Source organism: Lolium rigidum, chromosome 1 (assembly GCF_022539505.1).
Source record: "Lolium rigidum isolate FL_2022 chromosome 1, APGP_CSIRO_Lrig_0.1, whole genome shotgun sequence".
NCBI classification, from domain to species: domain Eukaryota; kingdom Viridiplantae; phylum Streptophyta; class Magnoliopsida; order Poales; family Poaceae; genus Lolium; species Lolium rigidum.
The window spans coordinates 322,364,823-322,389,644 of NC_061508.1; the positions used below are offsets into that span (position 1 = coordinate 322,364,823).

General features: G+C 48.0%; 2 protein-coding genes across 2 annotated transcripts; both read left to right on the forward strand.

The window, feature by feature from the left end:
• The first annotated feature begins 1,635 nt into the window (after positions 1–1,635).
• On the forward strand, positions 1,636–2,595 carry LOC124662304 (expansin-like A4). Its single transcript, XM_047200158.1, has one exon. It carries the CDS (start codon positions 1,636–1,638, stop codon positions 2,593–2,595), a length of 960 nt encoding a protein of 319 aa, XP_047056114.1.
• Positions 2,596–4,792: 2,197 nt separating this feature from the next.
• LOC124684283 (NADH dehydrogenase [ubiquinone] 1 beta subcomplex subunit 2-like) lies at positions 4,793–8,184 on the forward strand. Its single transcript, XM_047218629.1, has 4 exons — positions 4,793–4,903; positions 6,615–6,660; positions 6,754–6,822; positions 7,864–8,184. The coding sequence occupies exons 1-4, from the start codon at positions 4,800–4,802 to the stop codon at positions 7,891–7,893; spliced, it is 249 nt and encodes an 82-aa protein (XP_047074585.1). The 5' UTR covers positions 4,793–4,799; the 3' UTR covers positions 7,894–8,184.
• The last annotated feature ends 16,638 nt before the right edge of the window (positions 8,185–24,822 follow it).

The following is a 24,822-nucleotide window of genomic DNA, read 5'->3' on the forward strand; positions in this document are numbered from 1 at the left end:
GGAGCAATATCAAGCCAAAGTGCCATTATATTATTTTCAAACAAAGATCGGTCGTACTAGTAGCCTGTGTGGGCTGTGGTGGTTGCAACTTGCAAACCGTATCAAGGATGGCGTCGGCCGGCGAAATCACGAGGATCTGTTCATCGCGACCTCCAGCTGCCTTATGCGATTAAATTGTTGTTGTAGCTAGCTAGTTTTTCCCATTAGCACATGGATTACACGCACGGTATATGGCATGCACGTCGGCTGATCTAGTTGATTCGCTTCCAGCTTTGCTTAGTTTCTTAAGATTCCAAATGTGAAGATGGGTCTAGATTAAACTTTGAATTGAAAATGAATGATTGTACCAAAAAAATCTCCACAGCCTGTGGTCAGCCGTTAACGAGAAACGAAAAGGGTTGGCATTTGGACGAGATGATTTTGTATATTTTCGGGATAACAATGTGAACGAACAATAACTAATCAATATTAATTGTGAAACACTTTCATTATTGCTCCAGGATGCATATGTTTGCCTTGACCCGTATGCAGGGGTGGCAAATGAATACACCATTAGTGTCCGGGTAGTCTCACGCGTGTGATGGACACGGCTAAACTAGCGGGCTAGTGAGTGATTGGCGATTGATAGCTGAGTGTCGTCGTCGTCGTCGTTCCGGAGGCCGGCGGGTCCAAATTAGTCGGAAAGATTCCTTCGTGCTTGCAGTCTTCTTCCGTTCCGGCGCGGTCCCCCACCGGCACTCTGGAGCTGTTCATACTTGAGCCCGTGTGTGTATGTACTTGTAGTGTAGTGTAGGGTAGGTGTCCACCACCTACATGCAACAACAAGACCGACCCTGCTTGGATCTAAAACTTAGTTCTGTGTCGAGTTCTACATCAACCATGATTCATGCACTTGGGTAGCATTTTTTCAGTTGGGTAGAGTTGCATGTGAGGTTGCAACAAAGAAAATTGCTTTTATATCATTACTTTGCTTCATAATTTGTGCTAACGGTGAGTTGCAACAAGTCATCAAAGCATCTAAAATGAGTGAACTTGCATACTGAAACGCGTATAGATATACGTGTAACTAGATCGACTAAATCCAACCAAAACCTTGACAGCTAATTTAGAACAAAGAGAGTATGCATGATCGACGACCACTATCTCGTCGAACTAATGTTGCGTAGCAGATCGAGCAACAAACGGTGGTTACTCTAAGATAAATTCGCAAAGACTATACCCGCGCATGCATGAACGTTCCAATCAAGCTATTCACGGGTGTCCTGGTCAAGGTAAAAATGGCGGCCATCTCGTCTCTGTACAGCGACATGCACAACCACCGATGGATGGATCTATCTATGGTGCATGTCGCGGTCGGACACGACGCTCTTTCTCCGGCGCCCGTTCCTGCGGCGCTCTCGGCCAAAGTCTCGCGCGCGCACTCGCCAGCGCGCGTGTGCGAGAGAGATACCCGTGATCGTATCCGTTTGATTTTATTCCTCCAACCTTCTTCAGTTCTTCTTCTTCATGCCGCCCACGTCTGCTTGAGACCATATATCAGCATCCCTCCGGCCTCTCAAACCTCAACCGCCTTATCCGTCGACCGGCAGTGCAGGACTAGCCATCGCATTTCTCCCATTTCCATCTGATAACGCCATGGCCGCCGTGCCGCAGCGGCAGCACCTGTTTCTGGTCCTCGCCCTCGCCGCGGTCGTCGTCCTTCCACAGGTGGCCTCGGCGCAGGCCGCGCGCGCTTCCGCCTCGTCCTCCTCCTTCCAGTGCGGCTGGTGCCCGCGTAGCTCCACCGCCTCCCTCCTCCCTTCCGATGGCGCGAGCATCCTCACCGGCGCAGCCTGCGGCTATGGCCCGGCGACGGTAGCATCGGAGCTCACCGACGCGGGGTTCCACATTGCCGCCGTCACTTCCGGCTTCTTCCGCGACGGACACGCCTGCGGCGCGTGCTACCAGCTGAGGTGCAGGGGCCGGGCGGCGTGCGCGGAGGACGGCGTCAAGGTCGTGGTCGTCGGCGACGCGCCGGACGCTAACGTTACAGGCGATGGTGGGTTCATGCTCACCAGGGACGCCTTCGCCGCCTTGACCAACCGCGGCGGCGATCGCCTCGCGCGCCAGGACGACGACGACGCGACCATCGACATCGACTTCAGAAGGATACCGTGCGCGTACAGCGACAAGAACCTGTCCGTGAGAGTGGAGGAGGCGAGCGTCAAGAACCGGGGCCGCCTCGTCCTCCGCTTCCTCTACCAGGGCGGGCAGACCGACATCGCCGCCGTGGAGGTGGCCCAGGCGGTTGTTAACGCCGACGATGACGCCGCGCCGTCGCCGGCGTCGATGTGGCGGTACATGACGCGGCGCGAGGGGTCGCCGGGGGTGTGGAGCACGTCCCGCGCGCCGGTCGGCCCGCTCCGGCTCCGGGTCGTGGTGACCGCCGGGTCAGGCGGCAAGTGGCTGCAGTCCAACGGTGCGGTGCTGCCCGCGGAGTGGGCGCCCGGCGGGGTCTACGACACGGGGCTGCAAGTCGCCGACGTCGCCGCCAGCACATGCGGCGGCGCCTCCTGCGGTTCTGCCGACGAGAACGGCGACAAGGAGCTCCGATGACACACGCTTGCACGGCGTGACGTCTAATCGACGGTACGATTGGAGCATGCACGGACGCCAATGGCGGCGGTTCCTGCACCGGCCGGCCACCGGAAACACCACCGGAGGTCCCGCGAGCTGCTGCATGTACACTGTACAGAGACGCGTACGTGCCAGCGCGCGCCTACGTACATGCATGCATGTGTGGCGCGCGCATGATCACCGTCGACGGCCAACTTACAGTTAGGACAAAGCTCCCGTGTCTGGCCCTAGACGAGAGAGGTTGGCACTTAGCGTCACGTGTGGCGGGAAAGGAGTTAGTGCAGCATGTACATAGCTTTGTTTTGGTCTTGGAATCACATGACAGCGTTGCTGTTTCTGCTGCTAGCTGCTCGTCTTCTTCTTCCTGAATCCTCAACATTATTGATCGAACGTTGGGTGCACGTACGTACACGCCGATTGGTTAAGTAATTGCCGACTGAGTTATGCATGGGGCATTTTATTATCTTGTCGACGATGGTTGTCGACGATGGTTGTCGATGACTGAGAAATCATTGGAGTGATGATAATGGAGGAGACCAGAAACATTTTTCGTGCGTCGTATACTCCCTTCGTTTCATGTTAGTTGTCACGCCGTATAAAAATGGTTCTCCTCCACATATTATGAATGGATAGCTTCTTGTCAGTTTTTATTTTTCTTTGGTTGATACTTGTCTCAATCTTAGCTGGTCCGTGATTGTATTCGAATTGAATATTTCAAACTATGATAAATGAAACGGCCCTGTGCATTATTTGATGCAGAGGCCAGAGGTCTCCCGGGAAGTATTTGTGGTTGATCGAGAGGATGCACGTAGAGGAAGTATCTCCCGGGAAGTACTTATAAAAGCTAGAAATAAAATCAAAATAACATGTCATAAATCAAGCACCTAGAGGATGCACGTAGATATGTGCATGCCACATTTGAAATTTAAGCACAAAAGTATGAAACATTGGCAAAAGAAACAAAACACCTCTTTTTTGTGGAGGCCCCTTGCGATCGAACTTTTTCTTGTAATTATGCAAAGGTTATGTTCAGGTCAATATGTATGCACATGATTTATTTTAAATTTTCTGAAACTTAGGAACACATTTTTTTTGCCAATTTTGAAACTCGGATTCTAATGATCCTATGATCATCCGTGTATTTTAGTTTTGAAGTGGCCTTGTCTAGCTTCGTCCTTTGCATCATGACTCATCATTCATCGCATGAAAGAGATAAAATGAATATCTCGTGTTAGAGGAGTCAATGTCGCACCACGAGTCCACAACATGTGTAAATAAATAAAAATCCTCAAATAACAAAACTTGAACCCTCAAAGTTTCGAAAAATAACTCTAATCATCCACCCACGCCGATAAATGAGAACCTAAGATTGTTGAATGCACCGTGAACGACATGTGTTACTCACGCCGACCCCAAATAGGCCGTGTATAAATTTGGTCAAAAACTCAATCCTTTCTAAAGATGTATAGAATGCAAACATTAGCAACTATGATATTGAATAAATACATTATGGAAAAATTTCTTGTGGTGAATCTATTGATGTTGATCTGGTACCGTAAATCTTTATGATTTTGTATGTTTACTTAGTCAAACGTAGAAAGCATCAATGTTGAGCAAATCACTTATTGGTGTCAACTCGATCGGACGATTAGTGGTTAATAGGCAAATCGGCTGATTAATGGGGCGATAAATGAGTTAATTGGATGATAAATGAGTTTATCTGCTAATTTGTGACCATCAATTAGTGATTAATCGTTGAATCGAACGATTTTTGGAACAGTGGAAATCATTGACATTATAATTCAATTTATATGCCACCTATTTGGGGACGGAGGTCTTGCATACTTGGAAGTCTACTGTGCCCATGATAAAGAAGGAGTGTAAAACCCCAAGAACTCTTTTTTAGACCAAGAAAAAGAAAAGATGACATTTTTTCAGTGTAAAAAAAAATACTGATCGGTACCTTCTGGGCCCAAGCTGGGCCTGCATTTTGTGCTGAGGAGAGCTTTGGGCCTGCAATTCTGGAATCTCCACTTCTTGGGCCAACACACACACGCTGCGCCAGCGAGTGAGCCAGATCCCATCCACCACCCGCCGGCGCACACACAGGCGCAGACTCTCTCCACCAGACCCAGCGAGGCGACACCGGCGGCGAGGAAGAAGGGAGGAAGACGGCGGCGGCGATGGCCGGCGGCGCGCACGGCGGCACGACCTACAAGGGCTACACCATCCCCCACAACAAGCGCTGGCACACCGTCGTCGGCAAGGGCCTCTGCGCCACCATGTGGTACCTACCCCTCCTCGATCCCCTTTCCGTCTTCTCCTCCGCGACCCCCCGATGCTCCTCTGCGGATGGATTTCCTCTAGGTTACGCCAGATTGGGCCGGGAACAGCTTCTATGAGATCGGCTGGTTCTGTTTGCTCGGAGGTTATGCGTATGGGGATCTAGAGCGGGGCCTCGGACGCGTGCTGTTCATCCGATCTGGTTCTGTCCTGCCCATGCGTTTTGCTGTCGTCGGCGCAGCGGCGGCCTCTAGCAAATGTACTTGGAGAGCGGAGTGCGAGTTTCGCATGGATTGGTTAAAATTAAGGTCTTTAGGTGCTTATTGTGGGCATGCGATTACGACCACCTTCAGTGGCTTTCGCTACGGTGTTCTTGACTACACATTAAGAAGAAGCTCTCATCTTTGACCATAGTGACTTACTAGTTACTGTGAAGTGTATAAACTTCGATCAATTCCAACCTTATGCAGTTATTAACCATGCGAGTATAGAACAATGAGGAAAGTAGAGGGCGGACATCTGTCCAGGTCAGGGGTGCGCCTTCAGTATGGAAATGTAGCGTTGAGCATTAACTTCGAACATTATAGATTTGATTTGGGAACGCTCTGTATCACCTCTCGTGTTTGCTCCTGGGGACCTATGGCGGGAGACACTCGGACACGTACTATTTATCCGATCTGGTTCTTTCCTGGCCATGCGGTTTGCTGGCTACTGTGCCGTGGGCGCAGCGGCGGCTTCCTAGCAAATGTACTGTCGAGTAGAGAGGGAGTTTCATAGGGAGCTGTTCAAATTTAGGTCTCTCGGTTCGTCTGTAGTTATGCAGCTGCAACCACGCAAGTGGAGAACAGACTAATAGGCTGCTCCACAGAATAATCGGCGTCTTTCTATTCATCAATTTAACACCATTACTGCTCAAAATGAACTAGAGTGTCATATAGGCCAAGATATTTTGACGAATAGTCAAATAAGGAAGAACAAGTTTTGAAGTGTCAAATAGGGAATCATATTTTGATGTAATGTCTCGCAAAACAGCCCGATCCTCGAAAATGACTGGGGTTATCCGATTCCGTGCTGTTTTCTGGTATCTGCTAGGGTTGCTCTTATGACCTCCTGTCAATGGAAAATGATGTAACGGCATATATCCTTAGGTTTTTTTTTTGTATTTTCATTTACATAACACTTGGAATCTTAAATATGCCAAACCATTCACTTGGAATCTCAAATATGCCAAATCATTTAACTTGCAACTAAATGAAAAATACTGATAGTTAAGGAAATTCCCACATCAATATTGGCACCACAGCGGTGCAGCCACAGTAAGTATGAATCAAGAATGCCATGATTTCAGAGATGAGAGACACACGGTCCGACAAAGATGCATGGTAGCAAAGTCTTCAGTTGTAGTCACTGTTTTTCTGTTTTCTTCTAACTCATCAAGGCATTTACTGTATCTATTTAGCTTCTGCATGAATACGTTACCATGAGTAATATGTTCACTTTATTATTTGATTCAATAACTGTAAAAACACTAAACTTGATTGTTTTTTGTAAAGCTGGAGCTTGACATCCCTGATTTATGTTGATTGCGTCTATGGTTCTGTGATTTTAAGCTTACCCAAGTATAGTTTTCCTTAGATATATAATCAGTTCCGGTTATTCTAACAGCACACTTTTGCTGTATTTTCACCTTCATAACCAAAGGTTGCTGTCTACAGGTTTTGGATTTTCTACAGAGCTAAGCAGGATGGTGCTGTGCTCTTGGTAATTCTCCATTATGTTCAATTTTGCTGCTTCCACTCTGCCGATGGTCTTGGTTTACTTGCGTACATGTTTTATAGTTACTGATGTTTTCAGGGTCTGCGCCATCCTTGGGATGGGCACGACGATCATTCACATGGTCATGGACATGCACATGAGCATGAGGTATTAGCTTCAGACTACATCCTGTAGTTGTAAAATTCATATAGCTCTTTGGTTGCAACCGAAAAGATTTCTGCTGCTTGATTCCTGTTCTTGTTAATAGTCTGTTTGTCATCTTACCTGACCTCTCTTCTATGTTGCTATTTAGTTTCTTTCCAGTTTGCAACGTTTTATCAAGTTTGTCCTCTTCTTGACAGGTAGTCACAACTTAGAAAAGCACATCTAGTACGTGTCGGAGATGCATAATCATTTCAATTACATGATTGTGTATCACTAATTGACATACTATGCTGATATGTGCTGGAAATCAGCTAGAGGTACCAGCTGGTAACTCTGCCGATGTTGCTAGGTCTTGTTAGATAGATAGTTGATAAGCTGAGCCCGCTGTTACATGCATGCTCATTTCCTGCCTCCTAAAACCTGCATTTGGAAAATGCCATGTTGTATTGTGACAACAACAAACAGCTATTGCTGGTGTTCTAGGCGTGTTAAATATGATTGCTACTAGCATGCCTTGTGCATGTTGTACAGGATAAGGCAATGCAATGCTTTTTATTTCTCGTTGTACAGAATAAGGCAACATAGAAACTCTGTCTTGATGGAGTCTCTTTCCAGTCTGCAACTGTTATCAAGTTCTTAGACTTGTTGATAGGTCATGACTTTGAAAAGCGGGGCTAGTACGTGTCCTAGTTGCATAATCATTACAGTGGCATCTTTGTGGTACTCCTACTTAAATTAGTGATGGATCACTAGTTGACATACTACGTTTATGTGTGTCAGAAATCAGCTAGTTCTTGCTTTAGATAGCTGTTGCATGCATCATATTTTTATGTCAGGCTCATTTCCTTCTAAAACCTGCATTTAGAAAATGGCATGTCTCAATTGTGTCAGGCAGTGTTCTATACTTGTACTGTTTGCTACTACTATTAGCAAGTCCAGGGCAAGCCAATGCAGTCCCTTTTCGCTTTTGAGAAGACAAGCATAAGATGGAACAATTGCTTACCTCGCTGCTGTGAACTGATGTACCCTATTTCTTTTGCACAGGCCTCTTCGTCATCATCGCCATCTCATTGAGCGGCTGCTGCTTCACGTGTTTCAGCAAGACTCTCCGCTAATAAAGAAAGCACACCGTAATATTTCACCCATGTTTCCTACTTTCTTCTAGCACACAAACTGGCTTTATTAGTGTGATGCTTGATTATATGTACTTATACTCGCTTTGGAGCTGGCCTCGGCTGGAAGGCAATGCTGCGAGGAACAGTTCTTTTTATGTGTTGATTATTACCAATGTTACATGACAAAAAAAAACTTCTCACAAGTGTGGTTGCAAAACAAACATGGGCTAATTCAGTTAGACTTGTTTAACTTGTGTGGTAAAATGTGGCAACTTTAAATGCCTCAGTAAGTCAGTAGTGTTTGAGTTGGAGTACTTCATGCCGTGTCCGAGTACAGTTAGGAAAGGATATCCTAGTTGATTCAACGTTAGTCTAGTAGCAGCAGAGTTCGATTAGGACTCAGTAATAATACAAGCGATCGAGTATGGTATAGTTAGCTAGAGTTTGTATAGGACACGTGGAGCTGGTCGTGACGTGCATATAAGTTAGTACATAAAAACGACAAGGCACGATCAGGTGATTTCGGTATTGGGACATCCCAAGACTTCGCTAGTCCAATCGATCGGCCTGCTACGACGCGTCCCTGCACCGAAACCTCTCACCGGTCGATGAAAGGCCACTCCGACGAGATCACCCGCCTGGCCCGCCTCGCTGCCGCCTGTGACATGCGGCGGAGCTCCCAGGCCCCAAAAGACGACGACATCGCCCGCCTCGCCGCCGCCTGCGACACGCGGCGGCGCTCCCAGGTCCCACGAGATGGCAGTCGCTGGTCGAAGCTCCCCAAGGACGTCCTGCACGAGGTCATATGCCGCCTCCCGTCCCTCCGCACCCGCCTCGACTTTGCCGCCGTCTGCCGCCACTGGCACGACGCAGAGCGGCAACACCTGCCCTACTCCGTGCCCAAGATCTGCCTAGCGCTCCCAGACGGAAGCTTCTTCACCTTCCGGCACGGCTGCTCCTCCGTCTTGATGCCCCGAGATGCCAGCTTATCTTGTGGCTTCTACCGCGGTGCTTCCGGCAGCCAACTTCTGTGTGACACCGACGACCGCGGCGTGTACAGCCTGGTGAACCCTTTCATTCTGACAAGAAAGAGGCGGCTCCCTGTCCCGTCTGGCATTCGCCTCCACGAGGAGGACGAGCCGGCTCCCGAGGGAGGCTACTTTAGCGAGGAGATGCCCGTGCGAAAGCTGGTGGTGTGCCCGGAAGGTGGCCTCGTCGCGGCCATCGTCGGCCACGAGCGTTCCGCAAGGGTCGCGCTCTGTGTACCGGAGGCTGCGTGGTGGTGGTCGCTCAGCGCGGGGGACCCATGGCGCTGGTATGCCGACATGGTCTTCTTCGACGGGAAGCTCTACGCGCTCACCAACAATATGGACCTGCTCGCCTTGGAGGTCGGCTATGAGAACGAGAGTGGCCAGCCAAGGATCGCCCATGTTGAGCGTGTCATCGACGGCGCTGATTGCAGCTATGGCTTACAAGAGTACACCCGAATGCGATACCTCGTGGTCAGGCCGGGCGGTCAAGGGCTGCTCATGGTCTGCAGGATAATGCTAGATTATGGCTCGACTACACACGAGTTTGCGGTGTTCCAGGCCGACCTGCAGTCGTCCCAGTGGATTCGGGTAGAAAGCCTCGGTGGCTGCGAGGCGCTCTTTGTCAGCCGACTGTGCTCCAAGGCTGTGCGTGCAGATCGACACGGGGTACCCGGTGACCAGATCTTCTTCCTGGATGATTTCGCTGGAATGGAAGAACCGGGACTACCTTTGTGCGATGGCTTGGCTAACGTGTATGACATGAAGGATGGGAGCATTAGCGAGCTGCTGCCATCGCACTCGCATGGAGGTGTGCCGGCGACATGGCTCTTCCACGAGGATGTTTACATGGAGGAGTGAGCGCACATGAATACCTTGGGATCATGAATTTAGTGTCTTCGAGTAAGAAGATCTTTTTCTTGTTAGTGCACCGGGAAGGAGTAGTGGCACCAAATACCTATCTACAGTGTTTTAGTTAAAATTAGTATGAAGAATCTATGTGTTACGGTTTGCACATTGACAAGACTACTGATTTTCATGCATAGGGCTTTTTTATTAGGTATAAATTAATGTTTCACTATTACATTTTTTCATAACTTCACACGTCAACTCCAAACCGAAATTGTTGCAAATAATTACCTTTTAGTTGATTTTGAGCGATAAACCATATTGTGGAGGGCAGTTACAGGTGGCTGCTACTTAGAGCATGAGTCTCAAAGGCTGCTCCTTGCTGGAGTTTCCTGGATGACGCCTTTGTCCAAGTGGGCCAGGTTCAGCGCCGGTCACTAGCTGACTTCTTCCTGGCACAATGAGGTGGATGGTATGTTGATCTGTGCCGTCTTGGTCTAAGGTCGTGATAGTGAGGCTACCAATTTTGGTAGTGACACGACTTTGTTGCTCTATGCATCGTCTCTTCGTCATTACGAATGGAGGTTGGGCAAGACGAGTTCTCGTTTTGTGATTGTTTGGATGGGTGTTGTAATCAATTGGTCGTGGTGTGAGGCTTCAGGGGTCGTGTATGGAGTGGTTGCCATTTGATGGCTTTTATTAAATTCTCTTCTCTATCTTAATACAAAAGATACGCAACTTGCATGTTCCTGAAAAATGGTTTTGCTAGATTACCTATGGTGTTGAAAGGTAGGGTTTATATGATACTTTAGATCAAATTTGTCAATATAACCAATCTAGACAGTTTTAACTGCATCGATTGTTGAAATCTCGATTAGCAACGGTACTTAATTTCTTATAAAGTTTTTTCTTGCATGGTATTCCTAAGAAAGTAGGTAACATGCTAACTTGAGATCCAAACTTGCAATGCTGTATGTAGATCCTAAAAAGTATTCAATTGAAATCAACCAGTCGCAACGATGGGCATGCGCATACTTGAGATTTACTTGCAAAGGAAAACTCAAAGCACAATTATAAACTTTGCTTTTTTTGCGGGGATTTATAAACTTTGCTATTGGTAATCTTTCTAGAAATTGTCGTGGAAAGTTGTTTTCTTGATGTTTGTTGTCTGTGAATATGGGGTTGGACAATAATTATTCAAAATTAATAAGAATTTACTTCTCTGAGACGTTCATGAGGTACCATAGGTGACATGTAGTGAAAACAAATTCTTCTATTTTCCTAAATATTACTACTTGCTCATGTCTTGTTTTCCAATTTTGCATCGGGGAAAAACATCCCACCAGAAATGCGGCTACTTTTTTTGAGGAGAAATTCCGCTACTACCTCTTGAAAAAAATAGAGAAATTTTGAGCCCATATGTCAGCCCACGGCCTAGTATGTTTATCATCTCGTCCGCAAGTAAATCACCCCAAAATCCCCAAATCGACTCCAAAGATTTAGTCCGTGCCCGCTCACCTTGCCACCTCGAGGTCTTCGTGCTTCTTCGCACCGATGCTGAGCTCGCCGCGAAGCTCCAGCTGGCCCAGATGCCGGAAAGACGCAAGAACACCACACGAGTGCTCGTCCGTCCTCGACCATCTTCTGCCGGCACCACGCGTCTCCAGGAGTTTGCTGCCTTAGGCGTGTGGCATTCCTACCGGCGGAGGCCTGCTTTGCTACATTTGGCATCGGGCGTTGCTGCCTTGGGCGGATGGAGTTGTTGCAACCTTTGACAGTGCTGTTGTCGGCTGCAGGCAAGGTCTCCGTTGTTGTCTCCGAGGATTTGCAACATATGAATAATTTTTTGCAACATTTGTTTTGCGGTTTTTCTACAATTTCACAATATGTTTGCTACGGCGGTCTCCGACGAGGTATTCTGTGAGTTCTCCGGCGAGTTCCCCGTCGTTGTCTTCGATTATATCCACTTTTACTACAATAGCAAAACATTTTTTGCTACAAGCTCTCCGGCGAGTCTTCGGTGGTGTGTGTGACAAGGTTACACTTTTTCTTTTATTTCGTGGATTACCATTTTTTGCTGCACTGAAATAAAAGCGGAGCTTTTTTTGCTACATAAAGCAAAAAAGAACATGTGTCAGCAGGGGACCCGCCAGGAGCTAGGCTGGAAAATTAGATCCCTGCAAAAATAGATCGCCGGAGGACGGGTGCCCCTGACTAATGTTGAGCGGTCGGTGTCGTGTCCGGATGGTTTGGCATGTCAATAATGGGCTACTAGTGTTAGAGTTTGATCCGGCGCCGTGAGTCTAGTAAGAGTAGCAGAGTTTGAGTCGGACTTGGTACATGTGGAGTTTTGGTGACGTGAGATTTGGAAGAGAAATACACATGAAAACAAGGACGGGCGACAGGTGCTTCTCGCCAAGAATTTCCGGTAAGGGGTGTTGGTGATATTTTGATGTGATCGATTCACGGGTGTGCTGGAAATAATCTAAACTTAGAAAATACAAGTTTAGGTTAATTTCCTAGAGTCTAGGTGTTTTTTTTTTTTTTTGAAACTCCTAGAGTCTAGGTGTTAGTTTTCAACGTGGTTAGTTTCCTAGTTTACTAGGACGTGTTGGTGTCCTTCACTTGGTAGAGTTTCGTGAGTACGTGTGTTGCGTAGTCTTTTACCGGGTTCTAGTCTGTTTAGTACTAGTGTTTACTCGTGATTCTAGCTAGCTGAGTTAGGGGTAGATATGAGTTGTAGTAGAGTTAGTATAGATGGAAGCCCGGCCTGCCGTGTGTGTATCAAGTAGAGTCCGTGTAGGTTTAAGTATCACAGGTCGGTGCTAGTTAGCACAGGTTTGGTCCTATACATATGCGTGGCATATGCATCGCAAGTTGTATCAAGAAAAACGGATCGCACCCTTGGCTAAAGTTTTTTCGTGTGTTTTTTTTTTGCCTAGTTTCATGTGATCAATCCGTGGGCAAATCCCAACAGGGTGAAACCTAGCATCAGCCGTCTACTCTCCCTCCATGACCCCCTGCACCCAACGCTGTCACCGATGGAGGACCAGGAGATTACCCAGCTCGCTGCAGCCTGCGACAGGCGGCGGCGCTCCCAGGCCCCACGGGACGACGATGAGATCAACTGCGATGGACGGCGGCCCTCCCAGGCCCAAGGAGACGGTTGCCGTTGGTCGAAGCTCCCCAAGGACGTGCTCTCCGAAGTCATATGCCGCCTCCCGCTCCTCAACGACAACCTCCGCCTCCGCTTCGCCGCCGTCTGCCGCCACTGGTACACCGTCGAGCGGCAACACCTGCCCTACTCTCTGCCCAAGCTCTGCCTGGCTCTCCCGAACGGTTGCTTCTTCACTTTCAAGCCCGGGTGCTCCACCGCCTTGACACCACATAATCGCTTATCTCGTAAAAACTACCGTGGCGCATCCAGCAGCCAGCTTCTAATTGACACCAAAGACCGCAACCTGTACTGCCTGGTGAACCCTTTCACCTTGAGGAAGAGGTGGCTCCCTGTCCCGTACGGCATCCGCGTCCATGAGGATGACGAGGTGGCTCCTGAGGAACTATGTTGGAGCCAGGAGACGCCGGTGCGGAAGCTAGTCGTGTGCCGAGACGGCAGCCTCGTCGCGGCCATCGTCGGCCACGAGCGATCCTCAAGGGTGGCGCTCTGTAAGCCGGAGGCGGCAAGGACGTGGTTTGTCAGCGCGCTTGACTCGTGGCGTTGTTACACAGACATGGTCTACTTTGACGGGAAGCTCTATGCACTCACCAATGACGAGGACCTCCTCGCCATGGAGGTCATCCATGATGAAGAGAGCGGCCATCCTAGGATTGGCCGAATTGAGCGTGTCATCGATGGTGCCGACTACTGCTACACCTTACAGGAATTCACACGAATGCGCTACCTTGTCGTCAGACCGCACGGCCGAGGTATGCTCATGGTCTGCAGGATAATGCTGGATTATGCCACGTACGAGTTTGCGGTGTTTGAGGCGGACCTCCAATCGTCACGATGGGTCCAGGTAAACACCCTAGGCGGCGACGAGGCGCTGTTTGTCGGCCGGCTTTCCTCTAGGGCTGTGGTGGCAGATCAGCACTGGGTGCCCAGCGACCGCATCTTCTTCCTCGACGATTCCGCTGGAATGGAAGTATCGGGACTGCGGGATGCCTTGGCCAACGTGTATAACATGAAGGATGGGAGGGTCAGCAAGCTACAGCCGGTGGCTCTTGAACGACATGGCCCCTCAATGCATAGCTGGGATAGAACGGTGCCACCGACATGGCTCTTCTGCGAGGACCTCGACACGGAGGAGTAAGCTAGCGCAAATGGATACATGGATTTTGTATTTCTACTTGTGCACCAATGAGAAGTGTGGCAGAAAATAATCTACTAGTGTCTTAGGTGAAATTACGGTGCCCTATCTATGTGTTCGCGTCACACTAATTAAATTCTGCATAAGCTCAAGAAGTTTAATTCACGATTTGCATACTGATGAGGCCATATTTTTTCGAAATGAGGTAGCGTAGCCTTTGCATCAGTTGATGCACACGACTCTTTTATTACTAGCTAGGTGCCCGCGTGTTGCCAAAAGAACCCTAGCCACCCTAACTTGACGAAACCGAAGGCGAGAAAACGAGGGACAGACACTAGCAGACCTGGTTTTATACCATGCACTATGTGGATGCGATTCAAGAAAAATAACCATTTGACCAAATTCAGCTGCTATGTATGGAGTTGCTTGTGGCAGTAAACATGGGGCTCTGTTTTCTGCATAAAATTGGATGCTCTTGGTTGGTTCTATTCTTATTTTATGTCAGGCTCGATAGTATATTCTAAGACTTTGCATTGCTTGGAACCAAACGTTTCCTTTTTCTGATAATCGATGCTCTACTATGTATTGAACCATATCATAAGCCTCTTTGGTCTTGATGATTACATCTAAATATTATATTATTTTCTCCTATTCATATTATTTGACACTAGTATAGATGTACCTAGAACTAAAAATATGTCTAGATACATCTATATTAGTTGCAACTAACACTGGTAGAAAAAAGGGCTTCGGTCGCGGTTCGCAACTGCCATTGGTCGCGGTTGCGCAACCGCGACCAATTAAGCACGACTAAAGGCCCCCCTTTAGTCGCGGTTCCTTACGAACCGCGACTAAAGGCACGTCCACGTGGCCGCCAGCAGTCCGTCGGGGGGGAGGACCTTTAGTCGCGGTTCTCCTGGCCACCCGCGACTAAAGGCCGCCGCAGGTTTAGGGTTTTACCCCCCCTAAACCTGGTTTCTTTTTAATTTGTATTGTTTTATTTCTTTTGTGTTTTATTTAATTTTGAAGGAGTTTCACATATTGTACGGTACTACATACATGCATATGAATGTACAATTTCAAACAAATTTGAAATTAGAACCAAAGAGAATTCAAGAGGAATATACAATATATATTCAATATCGGATGACCAGCATATACAATTTTGAACAAGTTTCCATACACAATTTAGTGCATATAAAGTTCTACGTCCTCTACATAGTGTTCTCCTTTAGGATCGACGACTTCCCTCATGAACCATCCAGCTAGTTCCTCTTGAAGTGGTCGGAAGTGAGCTTCTGGAGTAAGCATCATCCGGAGGTTATTCCTGTTGATATTGTTGTCACTCGGAACCCGCTCAGAGGTGTATCTCCGGATCGTCTCACAAACATAGTATCCACATAGATTGGTCCCCGGTGGCTGAATATCCCCAGTCCCACTCTTTGACCGCATAAAATGTAGCTCTTTTTTGAACTCACCGACCTTGGCATCTACGAACCGTCTCCAAACCCTACGAGGCAAAGAAAATTAAATGAAAACAAGAGAGTTATTAGTTACATGATATTAGGAAATGAACGAAATAGGCCGATCGATATAGAGCGCAAATGAATGAAAATAATTACTTCGCATCATTTTTCTCATGTCGGTCCAAAGCTTTGAATCCATATTCAGAGAGTCGTGGACGATTACTGTGGAGTCGTGAAATTTAATTACTAGCAGAATCCAGTGGAACTTGCGGACACGATACATGCACAATCATGCATAACTCATCGATTAGCCACATACCATGCATGGAGTAAACAAAAGAGAATGTGCTCAAGACATAAACACTCACCCAAAATGGTAAGGAAATAGAATATCACTTTTGAGTTCCTGCTTATCAAGAAACCGCCACAGGTCTTCCTCCACGTCGGCGGGGTGATGTTTTAACACATATCCATTAATGATGTGTGGGTCAATGAACCCAACATCATGGATGTTCCTTACTTCGCATTCCTTGATCTTCATTCTGCATTATAGAGTACGAACAATATAGTTAGGACATATATATAGTGCGGGCAATAAACGAGATGGGGTAGAAATAAATCACTTACGTAACGTAGCAACCGATGATAGATTTGTCGAGCTCGCGCAGATTGAGAAGCTGGAACAATTCACTCGGATGAATTGTTACATAGTAATGTTTGAAGTGATGCTCATGTCTAACTTCCGCATAAATATATTCTTTGGCGTTTTTATTTTTTATGTAACGCTTGTACCAATTTAGCAGATTTTTCATTTGTTGAGGTAGATCCTCTTCCGCGCGCAGGCTCGACGAGGGGCCCATTCCGCACATATGTAATTACTGGTTTACTCATTGGCGCCTCCTCAAGGCCTAACACCGCACGAAGAGTCATACCTAAGTTGGCCGCTTGTTCTCCGGCACTCGTTACAGTCAATCCCTGTGCTGCCGCAGCTGCTATGATATCGGGGGCATCCGGACCGGCGGCTTTCACTATGAGCAGGGCAATCGATTGTTTACTTTGTTCCCCGAGCTGGGCAACTCGTTTCCCGCTTTTTTTACTTGCCAATTCTTTCTCGGCCTCCTCCAAGGCTTTCTTCTCCTGCTTCTCCGCCCGCTCTTTCTTATCCTTCAACATGAGTGCCTGCCTACGAAGTTCACGTGCATAGTCGTCGAGCGGATTCTTCGCGGCTTGGGACGGTGTGCTCAAAAATGACTTAGCCCACTTCTTTTGCTCATCGGAAAATACCGGCTTGGGCTCGGGCTCTCTTTTCTTCTTGCAGTCCGCCTTCCATTTCTCATAATCAGCGAGTCGCGGCCGCGTTGACTTCCTCGGCACTACGTTCCCAAGGCCTTGTGGGGAGAGGCTTCGGTGATGGCTCCGGTACCTTTGTGGTCTTAGGTACATAAGGGTCCGGGTTGATAGTCCAGGACCGCTTCCGCTTCTTCGCCGGAGGTGGATTGGGGGCGGCGTCTGCTTACCCGCCCGGGGCGGACTGGGGGGCGGCGGCTGCTTACCCGCCGGAGGTGAATTGGGGGCGGCGTCCGCTGACGTGAAGGAGGTGTAGGTGAAGCACCACCACCACCACCACCGCCGCCACCGCCACCACCACCGTAGGGGGGTGGACTTGTTTGCCTTGGCGCCTCGCCTGGAAACTTGATAAACTTCTTTTGCCATAGAATGAAATGGCGCTTGACATCTCCAAGTCTTCTCTCCCCTTCAGGTGTAGCAATGTCAATCTCCAGGTCATCAAACCCTGGGACTATGCCCTCCAACGTGACACGAGCATAGCCATCTTGAATGGGCTTGTTGTGGTGGAGTGCTCCAGGTTCACATGGTAAAGCACTGCCGATGGCTACCTTCATGGACATGTTCCCAATTGGATAATACAGATGACATTCTTTCATCTCCTTTACATCGTCCACGGGGTAGCGAGGAGGCTCCGGTGCAGTAATTTCGATCGCCGGAGGCTCCGGTGCAGTAATTTCGATCGTCGGTGCACCAGCCGGTGGGGCCTCCGTGGAAGCCACGCTGCTTCTCCGCTGCTGGCTTCCGAGATCCAATGGATGATCTTCATGCTGCGCCCGAGCTGCATCTCTTTCGGCTACTAGTACACTCACGGTTTTCTTCATCACATCCATTTCCGATGCCAACCGCGCCACAACATCTCGCTTCCCGATCCATCTTTCTCTTACGGCTTCCGTAACCGTACGGGTCATCGTTACGGGAGAACCCTATTTTCCACGGAATGTGCCCCATGCCTCGTACACGTCCTCCGTGTTCGGGATTCCCGAGGGCTTTTGTCGGCGCATCGTTCTCTCCGTTGAACTTGATCTTCCCCTCTTGAGCATCCCTCATTGCGTCAATAAGGGCTTGGGTGGGTTTAATTATTTTGCCCCGGTAAACACACTCCCTGTCTCCGGGTTCGCGTTCCCCCATGCCCGTACTCACCAGCTTTTGGCCCTTGGGTCCCATCCCTCCGTACCTGGACGGATTCCTCGCGCCCTCAGCTCGTTCTCCATCTTCTCCCACCTAGGCTCCCAAAGGCGATACCCTCCCGGCCCCATAATATGATTGTACTCCTTCTTAGCCGCATTTTCCTTATTTTTTTCGATATTTGAATGAACTCGCTCCGATTTCTTTTGCTTCACAAATTCTGGCCAATCATGTTTCAGTTTCTCATATTGTCCTTTGAAATCCGGAGTCTTGTTCTCCTTGACAAAGTCATGGGCTAGATTTTGCTTGAATTTCCGGAATGCGTCGGCCATCTTATGAAGAGCGAACTGTTTCACTAGCCTCCTCCTCTCCTTGTTTTCCCCAATCTTGTTACCCTCCTCATCGAATTTGTTGTATTCCGGAGGTAGAACGAAATGTTCCATAAGCTTTTTGAAGCAATCTTTTTTTGTTCTCTTATCGACAAAAGTGGAACCAATTCGTGCCTTCTTTGGCTCATTCCACTCCTGGACGGTGATCGAGACGTTGTCTCTAACAACGGCTCCGCATTGGTTGATAAACTTGGTGGCGTTCTTGCGGGGCTCCAGCGGCCTGCCGGTTGCACTGTCGACAACCTCGATGGTGCATGTTTCTCCTTGTTTCATCGTCTTGGTTGCGCCACGCTTTGACGACGTACTCGATTGTTTCGACGATCCGGCCGAGGGCTAAAATAAGTAAGAGAGTCGCGCGCGTTAGTACACACATATTTATTCAAATCAGTTAGTTTGTATCACCAGAGGCTCAATGTATATATATACCTCGGCGCTGGAGGTGGTTGCTACTTCCATTTGAAGATCGTCGTTTATCGACATTTGTTCGGCATCATCTTGCTGACGGCCTTCATCTTCACCGTCAAGGTTCAGATAAGAAGAGATATCATCTTCTTCTTGTTCGGTCGGCACATATAGAATATCGCCGTTTATGATGCCGAACATATGGTCTTCAGCGTCCGGATCATAGTTGTCCATAATCGGGTCAGCTCTATCGTCCGCCATATGTCGATCCTGAAAACATGTAGTCAAAACAAATTAATTGTGTATATGCATTATCAGATCTCTTCTACATATAAAGAGAGAGGGCGACGAGGGAGGCGAGAGGGGGGACGCAGTGACCGCGTGACCGAGAGACCGGTGGCGGTGGCGAAAGGGCGGTGGCGGTGCCCACGTGACCGAGAGACCGGTGGCATGGCATGGTAGGAACTAATACCTACATATGCACATGTAATATTCTTATCTAATGCATGGCATGGTAGGATAACCTGGCTGAAATCATGATATTTATTTTTGGCCACTTAAATACCCTCATAGTATTCGAATACCAATAAGCCCCGACAGGTGACTTCCTCCGGTTATCATTATGAGATTATTTTTTACTATCTGTCATAAAGACCAAGATAATGATATTCCATTCATTTGCAGAAAGTTGTTTGGTTACTTAGTCTTTAGTTTTATGCTCTCATTGTGTTCATCCAATTTGCACCGCGAGTATTCTTTGTTCACATTCTTACATTTTTATGGAAAAACTTCATGTGAACATGATAGACTGATTGTTCACGATGGTTAGGAATTGAGGAAGAAGCTTACACATGGTCAAATATCATGAAAATGAAGTTGCAAATTTTCTAAAACTTGCAAATTTTAAAAATTGTTTTTTTTGTTAATTTTATTTTTGTTTGTACACTTCTTTTTGTTAATTAAGAAGAACAAAAAAAAAGTTGGGCCCCCGGCCTCGATCTGTACGACGTCGCCCTCCTCTCTCTTTCTCCCCTCTCAGTCACGGGCGCGCGGCGGCGCGCGGCGGTCACGGCCGGTGCGGCGGTGGTGCGTGCGCGGCCGGCGGCGCGGTCACGGTGGCACATGGGCGGTGCGCTGCGCGGCGGCGGTCACGGGCGGTGCGGGCGCGGCGGCGGTCACGGGTGCGGCGGCGGCACACGCGCGTACGGGCGCGGCGGCGGTCACGGCGGACGGCGGCCGGGATCGTTTTGGGACGCAGCAGGGCGGCGGCGCGGCGAGACTTACGGGCGACAGAAGAGGAGGGCGCGGCGGCGGCGGTCACGGGCGGCGCGGCGAGACGTCGTTGGCGGCGTCGTCGAGGGCGCGCGGCGGCAGCCTGACGGCGACGAAGAGGAGGATCGCGCGCGCGTTCGAGGATGAAGACGAAGTGAACCGCCTGCGCGCGGCGCGCAGGTATTTATAGGGAGGGACCTTTAGTCGCGGTTGGGGACCCCAACCGCGACTAAAGGGTGTTTTCGCCGCGTTTTAGTTTCCCGCGGAAAAATGCCCTTTTCGCGGTTGGTGAGGCCAACCGCGACTAAAGCTATTTTTCAAATTTCTTTTCTTTTTCAGAAATATATCAATAAAAATAAAACTAATTCAATTCAAAATTTTAAAAATACAAATAATATATCAAAAAATTCATAAAAATAAAACTAATTCAATTCAAAATTTTAAAAATACAAATAATATAGCAAAAAATTCATAAAATAAAACTAATTCAATTCAAAATCTTAAAAATACAAATAATATATCAAAAAATTCATAAAAATAAAACTAATTCAATTCAAAATCTTAAAAATACAAATAATATATCAAAAAATTCATAAAAATAAAACTAATTCAATTCAAAATCTTAAAAATACAAATAATATATCAAAAAATTCATAAAAATAAAACTAATTCAATTCAAAATCTTAAAAATACAAATATTATATCAATAAATTCAGAAAAATTAAACTAATTCATTTAAAAATCTTAAAAATACAAATATTATATCAACAAATTCAAAAAATAAAACTAATTCATTTAAAAATCTTAAAAATACAAATTATATATCAATAAATTCAGAAAAATAAAACTAAATCCCGGCCACCTCTGGACTCCTCTTCTTCCCGCCATTTCTTCCCTGTCTTCCCGCCTCTTTCTTCCAGCCTCTTTCTTCCCGCCACTTTCTTCCCGCCACTTTCTTCCCGCCTCTTTCTTCCCGCCACTTTCTTCCCGCCTCCTGTCTTCCCGCTCCCATTTTTCCCGCCATTTGTCACTACATATAGGTAGCCCGGCTTGGCCAGCATTATCACATCTCTACAATCTCTCATCACTCTCTCATGGCTTCCACCACACCCACTCTAACCTACCAGCAGGTGGAGGAGCTTTGCGCCTCGAACTACCCTTGCCCACCGGGCTACCGCGTCCCGCCGGCCGGAGCCTAAGCGCCGGCGGCGTGCCGGTCCCTCCCGTCCCTCGGGTACGCGCGCCGGGCGGCCATCACGAACCACTACTACCTCGACCTCACGCCGGAGCAGCGGATGAATCCCCGCCGGCATCCCGATAACCAGCATACTTGGGACGCCTTCTTCATCAACCGGCGTGAGAGGGCGCTCGCCGAGTATGAGGAGGACGGTCCGCCTCCCGGGAACTTCCACGAGGCCGGCCGTCAGCTATGGTGGGGCGGCCGGACTCGACAGAGCGTCATGGACTACATCACGGCTGGCGATATCCCCCGCCTGCGCTACCCTCAGTACTAGTCGAGGTTCGAGCCACGAGCGCCACCCGACGACAGCGACAACGGCAGCGACGACGACGGCGGCAACTTAGAAGGCGACGACTACCAGTACAACGGCGGCGGCTATGAAGACTACGAGTATGCATATTATACGCCTAGGCAGGAGTATGACTAAATCACTCCAAATTTCATGTATCATCAGTGCTATCTCGAATCAATCGAATCATTCGAAAATGGACACCAAACACATCACGGGTAATATAATTCACATGATCCATTCAATAAAGTTTGGTACAATAAATTATTACACATCATTTCTTCCCTTGTGTCCCTGCTTGCTTACGATTGTGCCGTATCCATGGAGCATCCTCATCATTTAACTTAATGCTTGGGTCGGTGTTCACTTTGAAGGGCGGAATTTCACCAAACATATTATAATCTTCGACATGTCTGTCTTGTCCTCCACTCCCACGATGTTTCTTTTCCCCGAAAGAACAATGTGGCGCTTTGGATCATCGCATGATGTACTGATCGTTTTCTTATCTTTCCGTTTCCTCGGTTTGCTACTCATGTCCTTGACATAGAAAACCTGAGCGACATCTTTCGGTAGGACGAATGGTTCGTCAAGGTAACCAAGATTGTTGAAATCCACCATTGTCATTCCGTATTGCTGGTCCACCTTTAGCCCACCTCCTGTTAGCTTGAACCATTTGCACCGGAACAAAGGGACCTTAAAGGAGGGTCCATAGTCAAGTTCCCATATCTCCTCTATGTAACCATAATATGTGACCTTTTGCCCATTCTCGGTTGCTGCATCAAAGCGTACACCACTGTTTTGGTTGGTGCTTTTTTTTTTATCTTGGGCGATCGTGTAAAATGTATTTCCATTTATCTCGCACCCTTGGAAAGTCGTTATAGTCGAAGATGGTGTCTTGGCCAACATCTACAGCTGATCTACAACATCATCGTCATTCATTAAATGTTTTCTCAACCAACTGCCGAAAGTCTCCATGTGGGCCTTCCTAATCCAGGATTCGAGCTTCCCCGGGTTGTCCGAGCGTAAAATATTCTTGTGTTTCTCAAAGTACGGAGCCACCAAGCTGGAATTGGTCGGAACCGTGTGGTGTGCTTCGGTCGGAGAATGGCCGTCCATACATATCGTTGATTTCCTTCCGATCGTGCCTTTTCCACTTAGTCTCCCCTCGTGCCGCGATCGAGGAAGACCAATCGGCTTAAGGTCGGGAACAAAGTCAACACAAAACTCAATTACCTCCTCATTTCCATAGCCCTTGGCGATGCTTCCTTCTGGCCTAGCACGGTTACGAACATATTTCTTTAATACTCCCATGAACCTCTCGAAGGGGAACATATTGTGTAGAAATACAGGACCGAGAATGGAAATCACTTCGACTAGGTGAACCAGGAGGTGCGTCATAATATTGAAGAAGGATGGCGGGAACACCAACTCGAAACTGACAAGACATTGGACCACATCGTTCTGTAACCGTGGTAGAACTTATGGATTGATTACCTTCTGAGAGATTGCATTGAGGAATGCACATAGCTTCACAATGGCTACTCGAACATTTTCCGGCAGGAGCCCCTCAAAGCAATCGGAAGCAATTGCGTCATAATCACGTGGCAATCGTGAGACTTCAGGTTTTGGAACTTTTTCTCCGCCATGTTTATTATTCCCTTTATATTGGACGAGAATCCGGACGGGACCTTCATACTCGCTCGAGCATTCAAAAAAGATGACCTTCTCTTCTTTGGTCAGAGCGTAGCTGGCACGACCTTCAAACCATTCCGGATGCCGGTCATCAGGGTCTTTCAAACGTTGTTGGTCCTGCCGTGCTTCCTTTGTATCATTTGTCTTCCCATACACGCCCAAGAAGCTTAGGAGGTTCACGCAAATATTCTTCGTAACGTGCATCACGTCGATTGCAGAGCGGACATCTAGGACTTTCCAATATTCTAGCTCCCAGAATATAGATTTCTTCTTCCACATGGCTGCGTGCCCGTCAGCTCCCTTCGGAACCGATTGTCCGCCAGGACCCTTTCCAAAGATGACTTTCAAATCCTTGACCATATAAAATACCTCGGCACCGAGTGCGTTCCGCGAGCTTCGGCCGGTGATCCGCCTTGCCGTTGTAATGCTTGCCTTTCTTTCTTACTCGGATGAATTTTTGGAAGAAATCGACGATGCCCAAGGTACACGTTCTTCTTACAATTTGGCAAATGTACACTTTCGGTCTCATGTAAGCGGTGCGTGCATGCATTGTATCCCTTATTTGACAGTCCCGAAAGGTTACTAAGAGCAGGCCAATCGTTGATGGTTACGAAAAGCAACGCTCGTAGGTCAAATTCCTCTTCTTTGTGCTCATCCCACACACGGACACCAGGTCTGCCCCACAAGCCGTAAAAGTTCATCCAAGTAATGGCCTTAGGTACACATCGATGTCGTTGCCGGGTTGCTTCGGACCTTGGATGAGCACCGGCATCATAATGAACTTCCGCTTCATGCACAACCAAGGAGGAAGGTTGTAGATGTATAGAGTCACGGGCCGGGTGCTATGGCTGGAGCTCGCTCGCCAAAAGGATTCATGCCATCCGTACTTAGACCAAATCTTGTGTTCCTTGCGTCGGCTGCAAAATCTTTGAACTCTCTGTCGATCTTTCTCCATTGCGTTCCATCTGCGGGGTGTCTCAACTCCCCGTCCGACTTACGGTCCTCTTTGTGCCATCGCAACAACTTGGCATGCTCTTTGTTCCTGAACGGACGTTTCAACCGTGGTATTATAGGAGCATACCACATCACCTTGGCGGGAACCCTCTTCCTGGGTTTCTCGCCCTCAACATCGTCACCAGGGTCATCGCCTCGATCTTATAACGCAATGCGAGTGCATACCGGACATTCATTCAAATTCTCGTATTCACCGCGGTAGAGGATGCGATCGTTGATGCATGCATGTATCTTCGAACCTCTAAACCTAGAGGGTAGACAACCTTCTTTTCTTCGTACGTACTCGGCGGGCAACTCGTTATTCTTTGGAAACATATTCTTCAACATTTTCAGCAAGTTTTCAAATGCCGAGTCGGCTACACCTGCTCGTGCCTTCCATTTCAGCAAATCCAGTGTGCAGCCCAGCTTTTTCAGACCATTATCGCATCCGGGGTACAACGACTTTCTGTGATCCTCTAACATGCG